Raw genomic sequence first — 23,743 nt, forward strand, 5'->3', positions numbered from 1 at the left:
TGATGGCGTAATCTGTTGCGAGCTCTTCATTCCTAAGCGTGTATTTTTTTTTGTCCAAAGGAGAATTTTTCAAACCGTGCATTTTTTGATTAAGAGGCAATGTTGGGCAGTGCTGCGTGGTGCACGTGAGCCCAACGTGAAAGGAAACTATTCGTGACAAGTCAGTCGATGTTCGAAGTCCTATATATAAAGCCGTAAGTAGAGGATTACAGCAGAACCTTCTGTCTTGCTTAGTTTGGTGAAGAAGGGATCTACCCTTCCATCGATCCTATGAAACTATGCGGGCCTAAGCTAAACAGATGAACTACTTCCAGTATGGCATGAATGAGATTGCCTATGAATAAATTACTAATCCAAACACAAGGCATGAAGCCTCTGAAGCCTTAACAATTTTCGGATGAAAAATGAAACGTGTCGCCTTACTTTAATTACCTACCCACAGCGTGCAGACAAAAAAATTATCAAGGCAATAAATCTCTGTTAATGTTTTTATGAAGAAAAGCTTGAGTAAGCATTGTTTCGTGTATTATCTGCCTACAGAATTGTTGACCTAAGTTCTTTTGCGTTCGCTGTAAATTGGAGTTGTTTGTCATTATTAAACTTGATTGCAGAGAATTAGGATTTCATTGTGTGAAAGTGCTTATTTGTTGATTTAGTAAAGGGCCAAACAGCAATCAAATAACAATGAAATTAATCAAATAATTTCAGTTATATTATATGTTTATTGCCAGTTGCGAAGACAAGCACAGCTATTAGACGTGATATCATACCATGAAAAACAGCAAAGCGTTGCAACTGAAAAGGGACATTGATCATTGTAGAACACACTCAGGAACAAATCAGGAACTAGCCTTGGCGGAGATCAGAGATCACGTGTCTCTCGATAGCGGAGATTCTATCTCTTCCCATGACGTCTGACCATCTCAGATTGGAGATTTGTTCTTTACAAAAACACAGACTTTGTTGAAACAAAAGATTGCCAAACCTTGTTCTTATCATGCGATATCAGCGTTATTACCCCAGCGTGAACTTCGAATTTCCGTCCGTTTAAAAAGAACAATAAAAGCAAGGTGACACACGCTAACACCAACCGGGTGGGAGAACAGTTGTTCTGTTCCCAACCCAGGTTACCACATGTATGGCATGTGAAGCTGCCACTTAAAGGGGTGCTAAAAACGCTCGCCTGGTATGTTAGCTACGTCATGCTGATGAGGCCCGAAAGGCCGAAACAGCTGTCCATGGCTGCTAATTGATCGGGTGAAATGGTTGTGCGCATGCGTGATGTGTTGGCCGGACCGGGTTGGTGTGAGCGTGTGTCACTTTCCGCCAAAGAAGTATTGTTTCAAGACTTCACAAGCGCACTGGCCCGTATTCAGAATTCTCTTTTATTTGTGCTGGGACTGTATAGGGGAAGAGGGAAGGAACCACAGAGCTAAAGTAGACCAAACTGTACAACAAATCATGTGCTGCGGCAACACTCTTATTCACGTAAAGATATTAATTTAGCCAAAAATCGATCAAAGCAAGATAATCGCTTGCATTGCATATACTTTGAACTCTTAGGTGTGCTAATTCTTTGCAATTTTTTGAAATTCAAATACATAACGAAAATCGTCAAGTGTTCTGGAAGGGTTTCGCTGACAAGGCATCTGATGTCCACGGTTCATTGCAAAACTGGACTTGCTTCGACTTCCAAACTTCTCTGTTTATCAAGTCCGTCAATAAAACACATGAGCCCAACAAATTGACCTACTTTCACCTGTGTGGCTCTATAGCTCAGTTAATTGGCACAGCACTCCGTGTGGCATCGCGGAAGACGTCATGGGTTCGAATCCCGTTAATTGAAGCCACTTGAACTTTTTAGGTGACTACAAGTAACAATTACAATATTGCTTAAATTGTCCAGATGAAGGGCGAGGATGATTTCTGTCTATCGTCGTCCAATCTTTCTCTTGAGCTACTAAATGTCGTGGAAAACTTATTGTTGCGTCAAAATCTGGAACGAGCTTCGTGCATACGCAAAAACTATTAGCTATTTACAGTTCAAGAAACAATACAAAGAAATCAGTTTTTGTTTAATTTTCCTTATAGATCTCTATGGTCTTTAACTTCTCTTTAATCCTTCAACCCGGGTGGTTATCTCGGAAGCTAAGGTTCTTCTGACCACAGCACCTGTCCCCATCCAAAGCGGCCAAATACTGTCATTTCCTTTTTTTTTTTTTTTTTACTTATGGAAATTTTAGAGTTGACTTTCTGATCAGATTTGAATGAATTAAATTTATTAGTTTCCTACTTCCCGGCCCGAATACTGAATCGTTGGCGGGTCGCAGGCAAGCCGGCGGTAACATAAGATGACTTATAGTTCTTGAAATAGTATTAAGTCGAAGAGTCAGGTGTCCATGTGAGAGCCGGGGCAAGATTATTTCACTCATCTTGACTTTCAGTTGAAACAAACAAAAAGTCTCTGATATCTTAAATATATTTGACTAAATTGAAACACGCACCTAATGAACGTCAAGGTAATTTATCATCTTCATTAACACTCCTTTACGGGGGTGCGCAGGGATGGCGCATTGGTGAGAACACTTGCCTCCCACCAATGTTCCCTGGTTCTATTCTCAAGGCCGATTTACACTACAAAAAAAACTGGTTCCTGACCGATTAAAAAGAGGTTCGGATCACTGTTTTTTTAAACCGTTTACACAGCCAACAATTTAGTTTGGCTCATCATAAAACTGGCCTTAAGGCCCCGTCCCTGCCACACTGTTTACGCTGCCGGAGTCCGGAACAGATTTTTATTTGAGTTAGAGCGGAGAGCCGGATACACGTTAAGGTTTACACCGCGTTTTTTACCCCCAAAAAGGGGTCCGGACACGGTTTTTTCGGTTTTGGGGCCATCAAACCCCCCTGCCCCCCCCCCCCCCCCCCCCCCCCCCCCAAAAAAAAAAAAGGGTAAAAATATAGAACAGATCGTTTACACAGCAAAGATATATGGTCCGTTCCTACTTTTTAAGGCGTCGGGACCCATTTTTTTCTGTAGTGTAAATGGGCCCTCAGACTCGGCGTCATATGTGGGTTGTGTCTGTTGGTTCTTCACTCTGCACCGAGAGGTTTTTCTCCAGGTACTCCGGTTTTCCCCTCTCCTCAAAAACCAATATTTGACTTGATTTGCGTTTATTGTTAATTTCAGTTTGCAGTTTCCCCAATTAGTGCTCCAGAGCTAGGACGACTAGACACTTAAATAAAGTTTCTTTCCTATGAGATAAATTTCTCTTCCGCTATTTTCGTAATGAATTTAATCTAAATTACACTGTTTTCCGGGTGAAAAATCCTGTTATCCTGTTAATGAATCTCTTCAGTAAAGAAAAGGTAAAAAGTAGGTAAGCTTGTTTTAGTACGTTTTCGAATCTGCTCAAAAGACTAAATAATTTTTGTTCGACCTTGTACCCATTTGACACGTTATCGCAAGTGTCGAACCTCGTTTCCAGGGCCTTTCTTCTCCACCTCCCTGGAAACGAGGTTGGCAAGTGTCCTGCAATATCGCCGATGACAGATGAAAGTGCAACAAGTGAAATTGTGTGAAAAAAGTGCACAAGAAAAGAAAAAGTTGTCGAATAATCGAACAGGTGTAGATTCATATGAATCGAAGGAATATCGTTGTTTCATTTCTTCGCACCTCATGGTACTCTCAACACTTCAGACATCAAGCTGCTTTTTGCGTCAAAAAATGGCAAACAAACATTTCAAAGCTGATAAGAGAAACGGCACCCAACTATTAACTTTTATTTCAAGGACTGACATGTATTTAGTAAAATTTATTTATCTTAAACATTTTTCCCAAAATATTTGTAAATCGGTTGATTTTCAATTCTCGTGTTAAAGTGCAGTTCAGTCGAAAATTAACATGAATGAGCAGTTCCGGCAAAACGTTATTTCACACAATCCAGGCTATCAATATTTAATTAAGCAGTATTTTTCCCCATCACGTTATTAAAAACCCAGAGCGAACGATCGTTGGATAGATATGAGCGGCTTTCTGTGTATTGCTTGTAGAGCTTTATATATTCGGTTGTGACAAAAGTCTTACTGGGCGTTGCTACGCTTTTTTAAACTGTCGCTGATATTGAAGATTTTTCCGAACAAAGACTTCGAATCCTTTCTAATGTTTAAAAGCATTCAAGAAAAAACATCACGACATTGTACTAAATAGTTTGGTTAATCTTTGCACAGCGTCTGCGATGATGAAATCTTTTTCACTGATAATTCTGCTTTGTGGTGTTTCCGGATTAGAAAACATTTTCGTGAAACTCTGAGTACAGAAGGTGATAGAGCTCTCTTTTAAAATAAATTGTTGCACAAACCTTTAGCCAAATTAAAACAGGAAAACGTTCGTTAGTTAGCTTCGTCCAGTTGTAATCATTCAATTTCTAGTTGTCATTCGAGAAATTTTGACCAAGAAACAATATTTCACAAATATCTCTGAAACCGGGAGTCGTGGAAAGCCTGCGCTATATTTAATTAGAACAGTCTGTTTTTACTGGACATTTTTAAAAACTCTGCTCTCTGGGTGGGCGCCACAATAATTTTTCGTTTTTCAAGTCACAAATTCTTTGAACCATTTAAAAAATTATGCGTTTAAATGTAACATAAGTTCTTCTTAATTTCCCTTTTTGGGTGAATAATCTAATCACTCAAATCATCGCACTCGCTATTAGTTTTAATTTAATTAACTTCGAAATATTAGAGTACATTGCCCAAGGCAAGAGATTGTACGTCATGCCGCCAAAGCCAGCATAGCCAAATGTAGATCAATTTTGGATCTCAGGAAGTTTAAGTGTGCAAGAGACTAGTTGCTAATTTGGGTCTGAGAGACTCCAAAGGTATGCTAAAAACTGACATGCTTCGTGAAATCAGTTAGTTTTAATTCCAGATAAAACCATTTTGTCGGTGTTAAGATTGTTAGCGCCAACCCACGACTAAAAGGCAATCTTTCAAACTTTGACGAGCAGACTACTATAAATATCATGGTTGGCAAATCCTCATACGCATACAAGAAACTCGAAAAGACTTATAACCCGTTAAGGGTGAGAAAATTCACTGAGCCTCCCTCAACATTCGTTTAAATTTCTGAAGTCATGATGTATTTTGTATTATTTACATGGCCCAAAGCTGTGTTCTTTGTTGCACTTTATATTCTTTGCTGAAAATTGTGAAGTTTCGTAAATACATATATAACTTGAACTTAAAAGATAAAATCGCCGCTTGTTTTCCGAAAGTTTTGATATAATCAAGGTAAAAGGTCTACAGCCAAGGCTTCTGAGTCAGTTGTAGAAGGTTTCTTGAAAAAACTCATAGTTTATCTGCTAAACCCGCAGAAACCAAGGAACATGACTTTTGATTAAAATCTTTTCGCTGACGCACAGGAAGTTGGAACTGTGAATATTAAAAAAGCCACTACTTTCTAAAAACAACAAAGTTGTCAGCATTGATCATGAAACTATCTATTGACATCTGCGCCATGTTAATTACAACAATTGTCCGCCACGATAACAAAAAAGTATCAAGTCTTATCGTGCAGTTTAACTTATACTGGTTGAACCATGAAACAAATTTCTTGACCACAAATATCAAATTCGGCTTCAGAAAATAATTCATAGCATGACTCTTTTGAACAAATGAACTAAAAAAAAAACGATATGAGAGCTAACTTGGAAGGCAGAGTCACATGTAACCAGACATAAAGCCTGCGATTCCGAAAAAGTGCAATTTGTTTCGCTCCACTAGAGCCTATACCAGTAAAACAGTATTGAGAAAAGAGACTGATAATGTAGTAGTAAAAATATCGAGATCCTATTCCACTAAGGACAATTCTATTTTCGTTGGCTTCGCTAAGCCGAATTGAAAACTCTTCTGTTATAAGCATGGACAACACAACTCCAGTTGGTGGAGGGAGGTGCCAGCGGTAGAGCTTTTATACAATGTACACATGTACAGATAAGAATAAATAAATACAAAGCCAATATAGAGGAAGCTTAATAACGCTGCAGTGCCAACTGGCTGTATACTACAAGCGAAATGAAAGTCACAGTACAAAGGCTGTCATTTTCTGCATTTGAGGAAGCACTCAGACAACCTAAATATTGCTTACAATATAGAACGCGCGAGCCGAACTATGCCGGAAAAGAACTAATGATAGCGATAAAAACAAAAAAAAAATGTGAACGAGAGTAAGACACTTCGGCTTCATGAAGACATTCACAAGTAGTGTGGCACATAAAAAAAAGAAACTCTATTTAAGTGAATCACACCAAACAATGTAATCAACAACTCGGGCACAGTTCTTAAAAAGAAATGACATATCATAATGTCCGAATTTTTCGAATTACTTTTATCATGCGCACATGACGTCAAAAGCACCGAAATTATCAAAGATCTAAAGAAAATAAAAGAGAAATGATTTACCGTTGTCCTTGACGAGTACATAACAGGAAACGTGAGAACAAACGTTTTTACGCTTTCGCTGATAATAAAAATTTGAAAAATTGCATTAAAAGTTATGCGGCGATGCTGTTTTCTTCTGAATGGTGGTGTCGAGAGCAGTTTTATGTGCCTTGCCCAAAAATTCAAGCTCAAGTTGAAAGAAATATTCAGTAGATGTGGAAAAATCTGGTAGACATTTAAAAACTCAGCAATCAGTGCTGTAAAGATCAAATGGTTCTTTATCTCATAACTTTGTTCTGTTTTGTTAGCCATTGTTCAATAAAGCAATGAAAGGCGATATCAGATTTATATCAGACGAGATGCTTCTGTGAAGCATACACTGGGTTGCCTGTGGTACGTGCTACAGAAAATCAGAAGGCACTTAATTGTGTGGTAATGAAATACAGCATTCCAGTCTCTGAAGAACAACAAATAAAGGAGAAGCGAGAAACATTGGCTTCTGGGCTGACAAGTTGATAATTTTCAAGTTCCCCCACAACTTCTGTTTACCACAAGTGTGCCCTCTGAGCATCTGAAGGCCTTCAGTAATACTAAAGTTCACTGAAGTTAAGCCCTGCCGGGCAGGGTTAGTGTTTGGATGGGAGACCATGACAACATTCCCTTCATAAAACAGAAGCATCGGACCCAAAATACTATTAACTCTAACAAATGCGAACTCAGCAAGGTACAGATCTTGTTAGCTTGCTTTATGTAAAACAAATATTGATGAAAAAGCAAATAACTATTGATACACAGTTTTCAGAAATAGCAGAAGGAAGTTTCCCGAACGGTCGATCGAGAATAAAATATTTACGACATCAAAACAACATTAATTTTGAACCGTGAATATAGAATATAAAAAGTTGCGATCAGCGACAAACATTTTGGGAGATTTTTGCTACGTTCAAGTAAATTGCAAAATCGAAAGTGACATGGCCGGAATTCAGCGGGCGCCGTGATTAAGTTACCGCGGCATGTTTACTCGCCAAACAGTGAAGCATCTGTGTCAAATGATGGCAAGATACCGGGTTTTTGTAAGTTTCTTTTTCAGTCAAGTGTTATAAAGTTTGACAATGAAATGAGCGAAGTCAAAACAAAGATCACAATCGCCCAACTCTTATTTATGCAAAGTCAAAATTTACTCTCCAAGACGCGTACGACGTTATTTATCACCAGGTAATTCCATCATTTTGGAAATAGCAGCTACTTTATTATTCATCTGCGTCACAAGTTTTCACTGATTTTGGGGCTCATTTTGTTGAAACTCAAGCACGCTTCCAACAGGCCTGTGAACCCTTCCTGCTTACAGAGCAATACTAAAAAACTTCTCCCATATCACATTTCAACCTTAAGCTCGAAAATTCAATACACAACATGATATTATAATTCACAAAGGCAGAAAATACCACAGAATCCTTTTCCAGCGAAAACATTATTGAAACTAACAACATATTTGCTCTTAGAGACGAAAACCTCTTCCTATTTCATTGCGTGCGTGAAGACAAGAAACTCAATCGCGTCAAATTACCATGTACTTCAGGTAAATAGAGCTCACTTTGATTTCGTCTCGACGGGCGATAGATTGTTGTCGAAGTCCAGTACTCGTCGCTTTTGAGCTTCCTGCCTAGTTTATCCAACTGACTTTCCATTATTGAGCTCCATAAGGGTATATTTTGTTTAAGGATCCACTAAAACGCCATTCGCGTTACATGACTTTCGACGCCATTGCAGGCTAAGTTAATGATTCTACTGTGTCCACCAGAGAAATCTACGCAGTTCCACTACCCTCTCGATCCTAAGAACATACTCATAGAAGGCTCTATGCACAAAGACACCACTTACCAGGGGAGTGACAGGCAAGACTTTTACCGACACGGAAAAAAAAAAAAAAACTAAAAAAGAGAAAAAAAAGAAAACAAACAAACTAAACGAAGACCTCGACTGGTTTGCCATAGGCAACCCAGTAATAAGATTTATGTTATTTACTTCATTACCACTACTTTGAACACAGTCAATGGAGCAATCTTTGTGGTCGTTCTTGGCTCAAACTTGAAGCATTTTTATAGAAATGAAGTGAGCCACATTATAATAATAACCCAAATCAAGAGAGAAGTAATCCCTCACACTGGCCCTATTCCCATCGTAATCCCTCTTAAGTTATTTTTAGATCTTCTGCGAGATCCGGTATTCCCACGAGGGTTAACTGATAGCCAATCACATGTCCTCATTTTTACCAGTGTTGACAGCTGAGCGAATTCCCACGCAATGATTCGCGTCGTTCGCGATTTACCATCAAACAAAAATGGCGGAGGATGTTGAGAGACAATCGTATATATACATTTTGTGGACGAACGTGACTTGTTGACTACAGAGTTAACCGATTACAATGACTTATGTTTTGAAACCTGTATCTTGAAAGGAACGAGTTATGTAACCGACAGGATTTTGTACATAATGGCAAATGGAAGACTATGATCGATAAGTACGATCTCTCTGACTTTAATAAACGCATTCTCGGTTTCCGTTGCGGGATTAAAAGATGTTGACTTAATTCTGATACGGTGATAGAGTAGGCAGATAGAGCTCTACAACAGTACCAAACATGAAAGGAAAACTTGAATCAAGCGTCCGATAAAAATTTTTGAACCCGTATTATCGGATTCAAGTGAATTTCCAAAGCACGTATGTTAAATATAGCTGTCTCCTTAAAAAGAGATTTAACACGGTTTCGTATATGGCACAACCTTGAATGTGGTATCATTGAAAACTGTATCTTGAAAGGATCGAGTTTTATAAGCGACAGAATTTTGTAAACATTGGCAATTCGCAGACTACAGTCAACAAGTAATATATCGCTGAATTGGTCAACGCGTTCTTGATTTTCTTCGGGGGATTAAAATATGACGACTTAAATCTTAGATATTCATAAATTAGACAGATATCAAACATGAAAGGAAAACTTGAACAGACAGTGCGATAAAAATGCATGAACACGTGGTATCGGATGGAAGTCAATTTGCAAAGCACGCATGTTAAATATACCTGCATCTTTCAAAATTATTAAACTCGGTTTCGTACATTGGACAGTGTTGAAATTGGTGTCACTTTAAACAACACAGTTAAGCGATTTGAATGATATATCTTTGCATCTTGTATCTTGAAAGTAACGAGTTTTATAGGCGACAGAATTTTGTACACAATGAAATATCGCGGGACTACAGTCACCAAGTAACATATTCTTGACTTGGTCAACGCGTTCTCGATTTTCTTAGCGGACTTAAACTATGGTGACTTAATTCTATGATATTCATAAATTAGACAGCTAACGCTTTCAAACAGTACCACACATGACAGGAAAATTTTAATTGACCCCGCGATAAAAATTTTTAAAACCGTAAGATCGGATTGAAGTCAATTTGCAACGCACGCGTAAAATATAGCTCCCTCTTTCAAAATTAGTTAACACGGTTTCCTACATTAGGAAATCGTAAAATTGGTATCAGAGTGAATTATACAGTTAACCGATTTCCGTGATATATGATTGCAAACTGCATCTCGACACGGACGAGTTTTGTAAGCGACAGAATTTTGTAGACGGTGAGAAAGTGCGCACTAAAATGGACAAGTAACGCAATGCAACCAAGGTAAACATATCTGCATCTGTCAAAATTATTTAACACGGTTTGATAGATTGGAAGTTCTTCAAATTGGTATCACTGTAAACAAGACAGTTAAGCAATTCCAAGGATGTATGTTTGAAAACTGTATCTTGCAGACAATGAATTTTATCAGGCCATGAAACTCATTTTGAAAACGGAGAATGGCATCGTACAGAATTTGCTGCACTTTCCCTCCTCCACGAAACTTCCACGTAACGCGCGCGGTAACATTATCCGCGGGAAAATTTATATCATCTAAAAATAACCTACGAGGGATTACGATGGAAATAGGGCCAGTGTGAGGGATTACTTCTCTTACCTTTATAATCTCTTGCCCAAATAGGTCAAGGAATTGATAACATAATGTACCCTCTGGAAATGATACTTTTCTGTGATAAGAGAGATAATTAAAGTCAAAGTCGTGTTGGATAATCATGATATATCCATTGCGAGTCTTTCACAGGAGTGGCGACGCAAATATTAAGTGCTTATTGCCTTGGGAAAACTTATTGAGTTCTGTGATGTAACAAAGGACAGAAGCACGATTCGATTTTCTACTCAGTAGACCTCTGATAGACTTTCTTAGACCTTGGTAGGTCATATTTGTCATTAATCTTGAACAAATTGAGGTCAGTAGAATTGCCCATGGCTTTGATAGAATCCCCAGACAACATGTCGTGTAGAACACAGAGACCCGGAACAGTGTTGAATGCCTCAGTCGGTCAAACATCATCTAATGTTGCTAAGAAAGTAGTCACGGTTCTTTTCAATTTTAGGCTGATTTAGCAACAGAACGGGAACGTCAGTGGCGACGGCGCGCGCAGAAAAAACACCAATGAGAATTCAGAATAGAATAGACTCCACTCTTTTCTTCTCTACTCTAAATTCTCATTGGTAGTTTTGCTGCGCGCGACGTCGCCACTGACGTTCCCGTTCTGTTGCTAAATCAGCCTAATATGCACGGTATTGTATTGTAAACTTGACGAGTTGGTGGCAAAAACCCGGCCTCACCACTGAATAATAACGCTTGTTTGTTTGTTTGTTTTAAGGCTTTACTGAAGTATATCTGAAGGTACAGGATGATTTGGATGCGACGCTCTGTCTTCTGGATTACTTTTTGTGTCATCTTCTCGTGGATTTCATTAGCGGACTGTGGGTAAATATCCTCTTTTTAACCTGTTCTTTTAACAAAAAATATTAGAGCCTTGCTACATGCAAACTGCATCAGTGCAAGCTGTCATCCAAATCACACGCGCAAGAAGCAATTTCGTAACGCAAATCGTGCTTTGGAAAGAAAAAATCCAAAACTCAAAGGAAATTAAACGAGCTAATCGTTTATGGACCACCTATGCGAGATACCTGAGATCCAGAAGGAAGATGAAAACTTTAATGTTTAGCGGTATCGCCTCCGAGTGCTTCTTAGTCTTGGGTAGCCTAGATGTGGCAGTACCCACCTCCCGGGGGGTGGGTAATGCAACACATACAGTTGAAATTCATGTTTTCAACACAACTATCTGTGTTTGTTCTTGTTTGTTGCATTTTTTTTTTTTTTTTTGCCTTTTATATATTACGACATCCTCGTCAGAAATTTGTAATATTTTCGTCAGCCGTGCATGCCAATGAAATAGGTAAAAGTGAATCTTATGTTAACAGGTCTCTACACGAAACACTTAAGAAGAACAACTCGGAATACCAGCGAGAACTTCATTTTAGGAACAAGTAAGGCCAGCGCTGTTTACTTTAGAACTGCTATAGGACAAATTATATAATAACTCAACTTATTCTCGCTCTTTGATTGGTTCTATTAGAGGACAGACGCACATTTGACGTCACCATCAGCTTTTATGCGAAAAGAGTTTAATTCTTTATATAAAACAAAGAGATTCCATGTTGCTGTGCGTCTGTTTAGTAATAGACCACAGCAGACGTCAAAATGTATTACGAACATCAGTGACACACTCGGCTATCGTCTCGTGTGCCACATTTTTGTTCTTACCACATTTTGTTTATTACTGAACAGACGCACGACAACATGGAATCTATTTGTTAAACACACGCACAAATAGCTTAACTTGTAGTAGGAGCTACTTGAAATGCCACATAATCTTCCCTCTTGAAAACATGGGCTTCAGTTGTTTGACTCATTATAAACGAATGCTGTTATCTCCAAGAGCAGTTCCTTTACTCATTAATTCAGTCGCAGCCACTTAAATCAATTGTGAGTTGCTCGTAGGCGTTTTCGCGCACTCCTCATGTCGCATGTATTTGACCCATTCGATTGTCTTCCTCTGTTGTGATTGGCCAATAAAACAATGGTTTATTTTTTTCGGGACTCAATTCAAAACCCGCAAAAATACTCATAACTGGGTTTATCAACTGAGTTGATAAACCCATTTATCATATGATCCGTATGGCCCCGCGCGCGCTTTCATTGCAAAACTATTGGGAAAATCCCCATGAGGGCCGTACACATTAGCGCGAGCAGGGCCGGAAAAAGCCGTACGGCCCTACTAGGAACACGTACTGCTCCGTGCGATGCAATTTTAGGGGATGTCGTCGCCTTTAAACATCCAAGTAATTTACAGCCACAAAAGCAAATGCAAACTTAGATAAATTTTCTGTGCAGATTTTTGTTTTTTATTTTGTCCTAACTTCATCTTCTGAGTGCTAATAAATAGTGAAAAGAGCCCATATGATAAAATGCTTATTGACTGAGTTTAGGTCGAGCCGGACAGGAAAATATTTGGCCCTCGGTCATGGCGCCAGGAACTCGCTGCGCTAGGGCCGTACGCCATGACCTCGGGCCAAATATTCTCCCGTCCGGCCCTCCCACTCAGTCAATAAGTACATATTCTGTGTTTCGCTCCCCACCGACGCAGCACGACACCTTCTTTAGAAGAGAAACCCCTTTATATGCATTTTCTCAATCTGAATGAACTTATGATTCATTTTTTGTCTCACCGTCATACCGATTATGGAAAAACAAAGTGATTTCTTTCCTTCCTTTGCTTCCCAGAAAAGTCATTCGAAGTATCGATCCACACTGCAATGTCACCAAAATGATTATTGGAAATGCCTCTGTCACAGCTGATGCCTTGGAGTTTTCGTGAGTAGCAGTCTCCTTTTTTTCACGGTAAAAGTGATGTGGTTCTCACTATTATAAGAGTGATCATTCCAATATTTTAATTTCGGAAAAATCAGACTTAGGGAATGTTAGGAAGGTTTAAGTTTCGCAGGGTGTTGAAAAACCCTTTTTTTTTTGTCAGGAGCAAAGGAATACAAAGATACGGGGGGAAGAGCGGAAAGGCGGAGGCGAAAGATACGGAAGGCGCGAGGTTTTGACCGCCCTGTCTCCCTATAATATAAATAGAGAATATTACATGGTGGCGATGTTTAAATGGCAAGACCAATATATATTGTTGCCACGAAAACATAACATTCATGGCGTTTAATTTTCTTTTTATTAGATGGACAACAAATATACATGGTAGAGATTGAAAAACGGCTTTAATACAAATACTGGGTATTAATACTAACAAAAAACAAATGCTGGAAAAAGGCGGGAATCGTGTTCAATATGACCACTTGTATTACATACGAAGAATACTCCCTCCTTTCCCGCATGTAATGATCGTATTGATTCTACGATCGAGTCTTTTGGTTCCCGGTAATATTATGAAATATAATGAAAGAGGAGATAACCCTCCCCCACAATCCGTGAACTTTATTGTGTTTTCAATCTTTAGGAGTGATCCACATTCCCAGAATCCAGAGATTCCAATCCTTCACAACCTTTACAAGAATTTCACATTGGCAGGGAAAAACATGTCGCGACTTTTGGATGAAGTGTTCAAAAACTATGACAAGAGAATTCGACCGTTTTATGAAGGTAAATTAAGCGATTAAAATGAGCAGTTATTGGCCGTTTTTGTACTAGAGACGCATAATCCGTGCAGACGAATTATGCGTCTCTCATGTTATCCGTCTAGTGTAAAGACGGGACGAACTATATGAGACGCATAATTCGTCTTGGACGAACTTGGGCAAACATTTTTTCTGCGTCTGTTAAATTCGTCTAGTATAAAGACGGCCACAAGACGCATTATGCGTCTGGACGAAGTATCTACGTTAGTGTGTCTTCGAAAACGCACTTTACTGGAAAGTTCGTCCAAACAAATCATGCGTCTAGTGCCCGTCTTTATACTAGACGAATTTAACAGACACAGAAAAAATGTTTGCCCAAGTTCGTCCAAGACGAATTATGCGTCTCATATAGTTCGTCCCGTCTTTTCACTAGACGGATAACACGGGTGATGCATAATTCGTTTGGACAAATTATGCGTCTCTAGAGCCATTGATTACGTCCCCAGTTTGCTTATGCCATTAACATTAGGGTACGGATTGCTTTTAACCCCTTCCCCGGTGGAGTAAGGTAGAAGAGATTAGCTTAGAAAACGTCACAGAAAGGTTTCGTGGGCAGGGTGAGTTTTTAAAAACCCGTGGAATTAATGCATCATTAGAGTGATATGTCAGTATTGGCCAAATGAAGTCAACGATATAGTTGTGTTCTTAAATGTCCCGGTTTTGTTCTGTTTTTCAACCAATGTCTCATATCCTTGGTATTTTTTATTTTATTTCAGTTCAATCTCTTAAAGTTGAAATGGATTTGCTAATCTTGTCATTTGGCGAACTTAGCGAAACTCATATGGTAAGCGTCCTTCACAGCCAAACGTGACTGATTGCTTATCCCAATAGCCAATACCAAAAGAGATTTGAGAGAGATTTTTCGTCGAAGAATGAAAATTTACCAAGTATGCTGTGCACGTCGCAGTCGGTCAGTGTACATCACTTTTAGGAAAAAAAAAACATTTGTACGCCAAGTGTCAGTTCCATAAATCATTCGAACCCGCTGACTGACGTGTGGAGACTTTGGTTAGCTCAATAGTTATAGCGGAAGAGGAAAACAAGAGAAGTCCAAGAGGTAAATTCGACATAGTAAGGATTGCACAGTTGTTTAGAGCGCGGCCTTCTGTGCGAGAAAGCCCGCCGAGTTTGATCCCTAGTGACCTCACATCCTTGCTTCGACTTCTTTCAATTCTGTGTGGGAAAGAAGAAAAAAGCTTGGGACGCGACACTTACCAGAAAAAACAGGAAACAGATAAGCGATACATCAAGAGCCTCTCAAATCCGTTTGAACTGAAACAAGCCCAAATTAACCTACTATCAAGGGGGGCTGAAATTTATTCCTACTTCCGTCCGTGACAAACGAGATTCTCATAAGAACTCAACTTCTAAACGATTTCAAAGCGTTCGCTAGACGAATGCGCCTACAATATATCTTTTATGGACAGGATAAAGAGCGACATTCCTTTCACGTGAAATCAAACTGGGAGCCACCGGTTCAACCATCGGTCACCCTTGAATCATATCTCAGTAGAAGAGGTCAAAACTGAACTAGCGGAGGTCAAAATCTCTAAACCAAAAGACAACTTGCCTAAAAATGAACACCAAGTCCTTCAAAAGCTTAAGCAGAACAATGAAATCAACGTTAAAAAGGCAGATAAGGGAACCCCAACTTTTATCTTTTAGACGCTTACATTACGTATGGCATTAGAAACCTCTCAAAAAGCAAAAGAACTCATCAATGCTCTCCATCACGGAGACCACATTGACGATATGACTAAAAAATGGTTATCACCGACACCAAACCCGCCACGAATTCCTGTTTTCTACACTCTAACAAAGATTCACAAACCTAACCCGGTCGGGAGACCCATCATATGCATATCAGGCTGCGATTAAGGCCCCACTGAACGAATCTCATCATTTGTTGATCACTTACTTCAGCCTATTGCTAAAATGCAAAAATCATACCTCAAAGATACCACAGATTTCTTAAATTTTATAGAGAAAACTAAAGTCGCAAAAGACACAATCCTTGTCTAAATTAACGTTACTAGCCTTTACACTAACATCCCGCAGGAGGAAGGAATCGCCATTGTATGTAGAACATACGAAACATTCTATGGAAACAAACCTCCGATTCCAACTCACTTCCTCAGAGAAATGCTAAGACTTATCCAGACACACGGAACCGCAATGAGAACAAAAATGGCAGTATCTTTTTCTAACATCTTTATGGCGGAAGTTGAGACTTCCATACAAACCACTCATTTGGAAAAGATACATTGACGACATCTTTTCTCTATGGAACATAAACAAACAAGCAATAAACAACTTTACGGAGCTAGCGAATAGCTTCCATCCTACAATGAAATTCACGGCTGAGATTTCAGATACTGAAATAACATTTTTGGATGCAATCATGTGTATACAAGGGCAACCGCTTCAAAAAGTACTCTATTCTTGATGTGCGCATGCTCTTTAAACCGACAGAGACTTTCCAATACACGCACTTTAGCTCCTGCCACCCTCCAGGCGTCGGGAAAGCCTTTATCAAAGTCGAAGCCCTAAGGCTTCATAGAACTAACTTTTCAAAAGCGAAATTTGAAGAAAACATCGCATTATTCAAACAAAGATTACGCCACAGAAGTTATCCAGATAACCTTTTGAACATGACTCTATCTGAAGTCAATTTTAGCGAAAGAATATTCGGGTAATTTGATTGAAAATATTCCTACGGCCCTAAACGGAAGAGGAGGTTCCAGTCAAATGATTTTTGTCAAGTTCTCTTAGTTTATATCAATCTTTGCCTACTTGCAGGAATTTTCAATTGATTTATACATGGGGCAGTTTTGGCAGGATCCTCGACTTGGGTTTGGTGTTAACCAGACTATAATTCTCAGTGGAGATGCAACGGACAAGCTCTGGGTACCAGATACTTTCATTATAAACTCAATTGACACTAAAATTCATAAGTTGGTGTCAATTAACAAGAAAGCTTGGGTGCATCTGGAAAATGGAACAATTATGTTAGTCTTAAGGTAAGAAAGCTTTCTTGGACGTAAGTGGATTTCAGAATCTGTAACTTTTGTTTCCAAAATTCTAGGGGGCGCCATCTTGGTTAATTGTGAAGCGTTATGGTTTGTGCCAGAACAATTTTTGAAGAAATGCTCTTTATCTCTGAGAATTCTTGAACAAGAAACGAATTATGACTGTTCTGTTCATTATACTCTATATAGGCAGGAAAGACGAATCGTAATAATGAATAAATGAATAAATTCAGTTTGAGTAGTTTGGCTGGTTTGTAAGAGTAGGATAAACTAGAATAATTCAGAAGGAATTGACAAACGCAAGCCTGCAATTTTCATTATGTTCTTAAGGTCCGTAATATCTTAGAACTTCCTGCGCCAGACTTTTATCAGGAGGACCATAGATCCGTGTCGAAGCAATGTTAATAACAATGCAAAAACATTCTTGGCGTAATATTCTCATTGTTTTTATTTTGGTTATAGATTCACGGCACGTAGCTCTTGCAAGGTAGATTTGAGAGATTATCCGCTGGATGATCAAATTTGTCATTTAGCTTTTGAGAGTTGTAAGTACAACATTATTATGGCTTTCAGAGAAAACCTCATCTGTCTGATGATATTTTAATGCCACTTTCAATTTCGTAGTTTCGTTTGAGAATAAGGATTTAAAACTGACATGGAGGAAGCCAATAGGAACTGACATTTTCATTTATGATCAAGAAATGGCACAGTTCGATATTTTGACAGCAAAGCGAAATGGAAAACACCCCACTTATCATTCTGGTGAGTACTAGCGACAAAATGATTCAAATAGAACTGAAGGACGACCGTCTGACAACGACTTTCCCGTTCTCGCCCAGCGCTGTCGGAAAATACTCAACACCTCCCTCCCTCAGATTTTGGAAGCGTGTTTGCTTAACAAAATTTTGTTATTTGACTTGTATGCAAAGCCTGTTTACTTTGAGTGATCAAAAATATATTATCCTCACAGCCGCACAACCAGCCTTGCAGTATTATTACAAACTAGAATTACTTGCTGGTTAGACCTCCCAAGATCCGGTGCTTCCACTTTGTTCAGCTGGCCCTTACATAAAAACTGTCTACAAGTACGTTTACTTTAAGTGTAAGTTTTGGATTTCGCGGTCCGCCATTACTCACGTTCAAAACTGACCGATTGGACCTCAGAGGGCTGGATCCAGGAAAAAGTAACGTCATTTACTCTCCAGTTTAAAACTTCATTAGTAAACGCAGCTTATATATGCAAAACGCAAGTTTAAAAGTCTGAACATTCTCAAACTAGTGAGTCTTTGATGTCATTTTCTCCTTGATCCAGCTCTCTCAAGATCTTAAAGTTAGTAATGGCGGACTATTAAATTCAAAAAAAAATTCCAGTTAAAATGAACAGGTGTCTTTTTTAAATCAAGACTTAAACTTTGGTCACTAAGTGTTTAGTGAACAAAGCTTCGAAATCCAAAGAAAAATAAGAATTCATTTTGTTGGTCAACTGTAAGATATTTCAGCAACATCTCCTTACAAAACTATTGGATCTTTTCAGAGACGTTCGCTGGACTCACGGCAACAATCCACTTTAGACGTCGGACGATGTATTATATTTTCCAAATGTACATTCCCTGCATCTGCGTGGTTATTCTTTCCTGGGTCAGCTTTTGGGTTGATGAGACGGACGGATCGGACCGCGTGGGACTGGGTATAGCTACTGTCCTGACTATCAGCTTCATGCAAGGTGCACTGAATGATAACGTACCCAGAGTTTCTTACCTCAAGTCCGTGGATTACTTTCTGCTTGGGTCATTTGTCTTCGTTTTCATGACCTTGATTGAGTATGTGCTGGTACTGAAGCAAAGTAGAAAAGAAAGAAAGAGAAAGAATGAAAGAGAAAAGAAAACTTTAGAACGAGAAAGAAAACGGGAGGCTGCGTTGATGATGGCTAATGATTCAGATGAAGAAAAGGTAAACTAATTAGAAGAGTTTAGATTGCTGGGAAATGCGAAGTAACGATTGCTCTGACTAATACAATTAACCGTTCCTCGTGTTTCATCTTTCGGTGGTTTCTACTGAATGATAAAGGAGAGCACGTTAGATGGCAGAAAAGAGAAAGTCTTTGTCTCCTTGCCAAGAAAAAGGCGCATTCACCACAATTCACCGTTGAAAAACTACATATTTTGCATTTGCTTTGGCGTCATACACCTGAAATTATAGACGGACAAAAAAAAAAAAGTAAAAGTAAAGTCTACGTACGAGCCTAGAGAGGCCCATCAGGCCGGCGCTTATCTCCGGTTTCAGTAGCATGAAGCGACTAGGAGTATCTCTACTCCCCCCTGGATGGGGGCAGCGTTATCCCCAGCATTAAATTCGCCGGTACCCATTCATACACCTGGGTGGAGAGAGGCACCGTGGGAGCAAAGTGTCCTGCCCAAGAACACAACACAATGTCCCCGTCCAGAACACGAACCCGGACCACTCGATCCGGAATCGAGCACACTAACCATGAGGCCACCACGCCTCCCATTCGGATATTAGCAAACGCAGCGGAGGAGTCGATCCAGAAACTCGCCAAAAACTTTAACTCAGAGCTTGGACTTTACAAGACTTGCACGTCACCAACCGGTCAGTCTACCTCAAGTCTCAGGCAGTCAGTTGTTTCCTTTACTTCCAGGATTGTACGATGATGATATGCAAACTTTGAATGTAAAATACCACAATGTGTTCCTTGCCCTTCTTCTTTACCAAATCCTTGTTTGTTTGGTTTTTTTGGTAGATTTTTATCTCTCAAGAACTCATTTTTGGAATTTTTTTCTCGGTTAACGTGTTACTATGACCAAAAATCACTTCCACTTTTTCTTTTCATTTCAAAACTATGTTAACTGAACACTAAGTGACTGAAGTTTTATTCTTTCCTTTCAAAAAGACACCTGTTGATTTTGACTATCCTAAATTAATGGCCCGCCATTACTAACTTTAAAATCTTGAGAGAGCTGGATCGAGGATGAGATGACGTCAAAGACTTACTAGTTTAAACATGCAAACAGCACGGGAGTTTCGAGCTTTCAGACTTCTAAACTTGTGTTTTGCATGTATAATAAGCTGCGTTTGCACGTTGCAATTTTAAGCTGGTGAGTCTTTGACGTCATCTTATCCTCTATCCAACCCTCTGAGGTCCAATCGGTCAGTCTTGAACGTGAGTATTGGCCGACCGTGAAATCTAAAACTTGCACTCAAAGAAAGCGGCCTTTGGATAAAATTCGAAGCTCAAAATTTTGCCAGTCAGGTGTCAAGCAAAAACGCTTTCAAAATCTGAAGGAAGTGCATTTTTTTGTCATAGTAGTACTTTAACGTTAAGTTGCATAGCGAGTAGGCGCGAGTAATTGGTAAAACTATACAAAATGATGAACGGTGCTGTGCTGCTGAGTCCAGGAAATACAAGTGTCAGTTTTCAGACCGTAATCAAATTATTGGTGTTTCATCTCTTGGATTTTAGATGACTGTGACGGTGTCCATTGGCAACAAGACCTACGACTTCAACAGTAGCAAAGAGAAAAAGGATGAAAGAGAGTTATTGACTTGCAATAATCATAGCAGCAACGAACGAACTGTGAGAATAATCGAACCAATAGGCAACAACATCTCTGAGACTTGCCAGCCTGACAGATCACCGCTAAAGAAACTCCAAAGGAGACCATCCATGATTCAGATGATAAGAAAGACTATTGAAGACGGAGAAGAAGAAATTTGCTACCTGGATAAATATTCTCGGATTGTCTTTCCCTTATCTTACATGATCTTTCTTGGGATATATTTTGGGATTTACACTGTTCGTTGGGACAACCTAGTAAATGCAGATAATTCATAATAACAAAGTCAAAATTGTCTGAGAATCCTTCTCCATCAAGTCTTGATTTCATCGTCGACCCAACAGAGACTGCGAAATATGAAGTCTCTGCGAAGGAATGTCCTTAAAAAGGGAACCAACGAAGTTGGTGGTCGAAGATTGGATAATTTGATTTTGCTTATGATTTTTTCCCAGTATAATCGAAACATCAGAATACCAAGGCATTCAGGGTTAATGGCAAATTGTCTCAGTTCCATGGGATATTTTAAAAAAATATTTCGCTCTGGTTCAGGTTTTACCTTTTTTTTTTCTTTAGATTGGCTGCCTTGCAGAAGTGGCCTCTAAGTTGCTAAAATTTTAAAGTTGAAAAAATTGATAGCCTATCAACAAGCATAAACTGAAATATGTAACATGGTATTTTGAGGTACCTCAAAAACTGAGCCAAGCTACAATAGCTTAAGTTGATTTTAAGTGGACTAGGAAAGCAAAACTATGATAATTATGTGCCAGTTTTACTTTTTTTTTTTTTTGCTTATTTGTAACTCTTGAAAAAGTGTAAGAATTTCACAATGGATAATTATGTGGCTAGCCTTACATACGTATGTTTCATCCATGCCAAGGAACTCATCAGAGACCTTTCGGCTAACTCGTCAAACATCGCGTTTGAAGTCCCGCTAGCATCAAAATGATGATGGCAATCTGGCCTTATATCACATAAGAAATCCCCTTTTCATGCTAGCGGAACTTCAAATGCGATGTTTGACGAGTTAGCCGAAAGGTCTCTGATGAGTCCCTTGGCATGGATGAAACATACGTATGTAAGGCTAGCCGCATAATTATCCATTATTTGTAATTCCCCTATAAAAACGACGTGGGTGCATGACGGAAAACAACTTTGAACGGTTGGGCGTGGCATTGTCCTTTTTTCACCCTTCGCCATTCTTCATTTTCAGATAATGAATTGAAAGTTCCCCAAGGATACTGTGTGAACTCTGCCTGCGGAGATTTTGGGTCTTAGCCCAAGCCTAAAGGCACCATCCACAAACTCTATTTTAAAGACTGCGAAAAACAGCCCCGTTATTTCTAATGGGAAGTTCCTCCGTATCCTCCCTGGGTTCGGACAGTTTACGCAAGGATATCGCCTCGAGGTTTTTCAATAAGAGCGATGATGTACTTTTAATCAGCGAAATGGCTCACGCGTGCGTCTAATATTTTTGGTACATCATGTGGCCATTTTCTTGCCGATCAAACTTATGAGGAGGAGGAAAGAGACCAATAACAATTTTATTTTCCGTTCCAAACAATCAAACCGTTCATATGTGTTTTTTTTTTTCCCTGAAAGGTGATACACATTCTTTTTTTGCCAAACGATTTGGAATTATTGTGATATTACTTGATTAACCGATCGCAAAGTTACTTTTAGATGACATCGAAGCTGAATCGTCGTCCTTGCGTAAGCTGTCCTCATTCACTGCCGACTGAAACAAAATGTTACCAATATTTAGCGCAAACGTTCTTACCTAAATTGTAGATGTTTGGATACAACTACGACGGTATTTTAACGATATTTACGCTTTCTGACCGATGGAGGATTGAACCTCTTTTCGCTATAATAACCTTGGACGAGGCGTTTGACTGATGTAGATTGTACCTGCACATAGCGGACCTATCATTTTTGCAAATGGCTTTTAAGCGCGAATTAAGCAGATAATTATTCACTTGCCAATACGACAGTTATCAGTTCTTTGTTTGCTTGACTTTCAGTTTAAATTTGCCTTAATACTTTTGCAGTGAAGAAGTAATTTTGAAAAACATTTAACTATAACAAAATGCAATAAAACATATCAAAACATACTAAAAAATAGTCAAAACTTTGTTAAAAACCTTGTAACGAAACGACGACGTTTCGACGTTAGCTAAGCGTTATTATCAAGTCAAAGTAATTTAAAAATTGCATCATTGTCATTGTTCACGTTTGTCTCATTAACACACGGTTTTGCCCACAGAAGCACCATGCTATTCACAAATTGACTTCCAGTCCAATTTTAAGCGGACTTTTGTCTTTGATAACGAGCGAGTTACTAGCCATCAAAAAGCGATAAATTGGGCCAATGAACCATACATCTTTTGTGAAGTTCGAATTTTCAAAGCGTCATTGCTCAGAGATTGTTTGGTAAATTGCGCTCAAAGTCTCAGAGATAGCTCATTATGGAATACACTTTCAATATTCAGTACTGATTTGTTGGCGAATAGAAAATTACCCTATAACTTCCTTTGCTCAAGACAGCACATCCATTCTAAGCACGGCTTAGTTAATCAAACAAAGCTTGCAAATTTCCCAAAGGAAGAACTTTAGAAAGGTATAATCAAGCAATGAGAGGAATCCCGCTAACTTAAATAGCAGCGGAACGCTAGATTAATAATGTCTCCGCGGATTTCCGCAAATATCATCTTCTCTTTTCGTCCAACGGTGCGATGGTACGTCCTCCACCTGTTTTGTTTTCCAGACGAGGCTAGCGTCCAAAACCCTTCTGTCTCTAAGTCACTGTTCAAAGGTTAAACCAAAAGATCAAGCGCCCTCCTTGCACCTCGTATTGTTTACATAATAGTCAAATTTCACACGCACTTTCGACGAAGATCTCAATATCCTCTCAGCAAACGACGAATGATAAAAGCCGCCAAAAAAAATAGCAAAATAAATGAGAAGCCAGATACTCGGATCAACCGATTCAATCGACACGTTACTGCTCCACGACCCTTGTCCACCACTAGAGAAATAATACCAGATACAGTACTGAGGAGGTCTTCGACACCACGCATAA

The 23,743-nt window shown here is 39.1% G+C and overlaps 1 protein-coding gene across 1 annotated transcript; it reads left to right on the forward strand.

Moving 5' to 3' along the window:
• Positions 1-10,097: 10,097 nt before the first annotated feature.
• Positions 10,098-20,987, forward strand: LOC138039810 (gamma-aminobutyric acid receptor subunit beta-like). Its single transcript, XM_068885652.1, has 10 exons — positions 10,098-10,105; positions 11,793-11,858; positions 13,156-13,245; positions 13,886-14,028; positions 14,780-14,847; positions 16,863-17,083; positions 17,555-17,637; positions 17,717-17,854; positions 18,627-19,042; positions 20,571-20,987. Exons 1-10 carry the CDS (start codon positions 10,098-10,100, stop codon positions 20,940-20,942), a joined length of 1,605 nt encoding a protein of 534 aa, XP_068741753.1. The 3' UTR covers positions 20,943-20,987.
• The last annotated feature ends 2,756 nt before the right edge of the window (positions 20,988-23,743 follow it).

This window comes from Montipora capricornis, chromosome 3 (genome assembly GCF_036669925.1).
Source record: "Montipora capricornis isolate CH-2021 chromosome 3, ASM3666992v2, whole genome shotgun sequence".
Lineage (NCBI taxonomy): Eukaryota > Metazoa > Cnidaria > Anthozoa > Scleractinia > Acroporidae > Montipora > Montipora capricornis.